Genomic DNA, 1,971 nt, shown 5'->3' with positions numbered 1-1,971 from the left:
CGGCTCCACCTCGGTGGGCCCAAACGTAACAGGTTCCTCAAAGTGCAAAGCCCACGCCCACGGCGGCGGACTGCAAAGGCGCGGCTGGAAGTTTGGCGGCGAAGTGCGGGGCTGGGGGAGCCCGCGGGAGTCCCCCACGCGCCCCCGGACAGGTGCTCCCGGCCGCTCGCGCCCCGAGCGTGGGCCCCTCTCGCCTCGGCCTGGCACCTATACAACGCTCTGTACATGCACCCTCCCCGGGGTGCCCCCGCCTCCCGGTCCGTGGCGGCGGGAGGGCGCCCGGGGAGGCCGCGACGCTCGTCCCTATACACATCTGTCCACGCGCGCACCCCGGTCCCGAGCCGGGCGGCCCCGCGGGGTCATAGTGCGGCGGCGTAGGCCGCGGGGTAGGGGTCCAGCTGCGGCTTGCCCATGCCCGGCAGCAGGATGTAGGCGAGCGGCGGCTGCAGCCCGGGGCTGGGCCAGGCGCTGCAGTTGCACGGGATCATGTAGCCCGGGTTGCCCGGGCTGGGGTGCGAGTGCGTGTGCCCCCCGGCGGCCGCCGCCGCCGCTGCAGCCGCCGCCGCCGCGCCGTGGAAGGCGCCCGCGCCCGCGGCGCCCGGGTAGCCCAGCGACGACGCGTACGGGAGGCCGGACGACGACGACGAGATCTCTGCCATCTTGGAGCCCAGGTCGAGCAGCGAGTAGGGGCTGCCGGCCGCGGCGGCCGCGGCGGCGGCGGCGGCGGCGGCCGCCGACTGCGGGAAGAAGACGCGCGCGGCGGCGGCGGCGGCGGCGGCGGCCGCCTTCTCCGGGTTGGCGAGCAGCGACTCGGGCACCAGGCCGCCGGCCGCGCCCGCGTGCAGCCCCGCGCCCGCCTTGAGCGCCGGGTGCTCGGCGTCCGCCACGCCGCCCAGGCCGTAGGGCACCGGGAAGGCGAACTTGTCCTTCTTGAGCAGCGTCTTGGGCTTGCGCCGCGGCCGGTACTTGTAGTCGGGGTGCTCCTTCATGTGCATGGCGCGCAGCCGCTTGGCCTCGTCGATGAACGGCCGCTTCTCCGACTCGGTGAGCAGCTTCCACTCGGCGCCCAGGCGCTTGCTGATCTCCGAGTTGTGCATCTTGGGGTTCTCCTGGGCCATCTTGCGCCGCTGCGCCCGCGACCACACCATGAAAGCGTTCATGGGCCGCTTGACGTGATCCACCGGCTTGGACATGCTCTCGCCGGGCCGCGGCTGCAGCCCGCCGCCCGGGCCCTCGCCCTCGGCCCGGAGGAAATCAATGTTGGCTGTCCGCGGGGACCGCGCGCGCCCGGGCGTCGCTCCCGCCTCCCGGGAGCAGGGGGCTGGCCCACCAGCCCAGGGTCACGCCGCGCCCCCAGCGGCCCGGGGTCTCTCCCGCCGCAGTCTCGGGATGGAAAACAAAAAACCACGCAGAGATTCCTCTCCGGAGGTGGGAGGGAAGGGAGACGATCGCTTCTCGGAGGTGACTCCCAACACCGCTTGGGATGGGGTGGGGTGGGGGGTGGAGTTCTTGCTCCCGGAGGGTCTTTGCGCGCAGACTGTCCCGCAGGTCGCCGCTGGCCGCGCCGAGCTCGCCCCCACGCCTGGCGCTCGGGTCTCTCTCTCTCTGTGTCTCTCAAGCGCGGGGCAGCCCGCAAAGTTGCGGCGCGGAGACGCCCCCAAGTTGAGTGGCGGAGCCGGCCGCCGCGTGCTGCCAAGTGCCAAAGGGGACTCTCGGCGGCTGGAGTGTTTGGGTGCTCCGCGGTGACTTTCTCATTTGACAGTAGCAGATGCGGGGGGGGGGGGAGGAGGAGGAGGAGGAGGAGGAGGAGGAGGAGGAGGAGGAGGAGGAGGAGGAGGAGGAGGAGGAGTGGGAGTGGGGGGAGGCGGGGGAGGGTCCGGGCGCGCCGCGAGCACTCAGGGCGCAGCACAGGCTACAGTCACAAATATCGCAGCACCCGCCGATCTTCCAGGCGCGGGGTAGAGCGCGAGG

The 1,971-nt window shown here is 73.0% G+C and overlaps 1 protein-coding gene across 1 annotated transcript; it reads right to left on the bottom strand.

Moving 5' to 3' along the window:
- Nucleotides 1-287: 287 nt before the first annotated feature.
- Nucleotides 288-1,268, bottom strand: SOX21 (SRY-box transcription factor 21). Its single transcript, XM_056109869.1, has one exon. The coding sequence runs from the start codon at nucleotides 1,191-1,193 to the stop codon at nucleotides 360-362; it is 834 nt and encodes a 277-aa protein (XP_055965844.1). The 5' UTR covers nucleotides 1,194-1,268; the 3' UTR covers nucleotides 288-359.
- Nucleotides 1,269-1,971: the final 703 nt, after the last annotated feature.

The sequence above is a fragment of the Sorex fumeus genome, unplaced genomic scaffold (genome assembly GCF_029834395.1).
Source record: "Sorex fumeus unplaced genomic scaffold, SorFum_2.1 ptg000008l, whole genome shotgun sequence".
Taxonomy (NCBI): domain Eukaryota; kingdom Metazoa; phylum Chordata; class Mammalia; order Eulipotyphla; family Soricidae; genus Sorex; species Sorex fumeus.
The sequence above is the reverse complement of the archived record's forward strand: the minus strand, read 5'-3'. Positions and strand labels throughout refer to the sequence as shown.

Coding starts and splice junctions, on each gene's coding strand:
- SOX21 (XM_056109869.1), bottom strand. CDS start 1,193: ATGTCCAAGCCGGTGGATCACGTCAAGCGGCCCATGAACGCTTTCATG.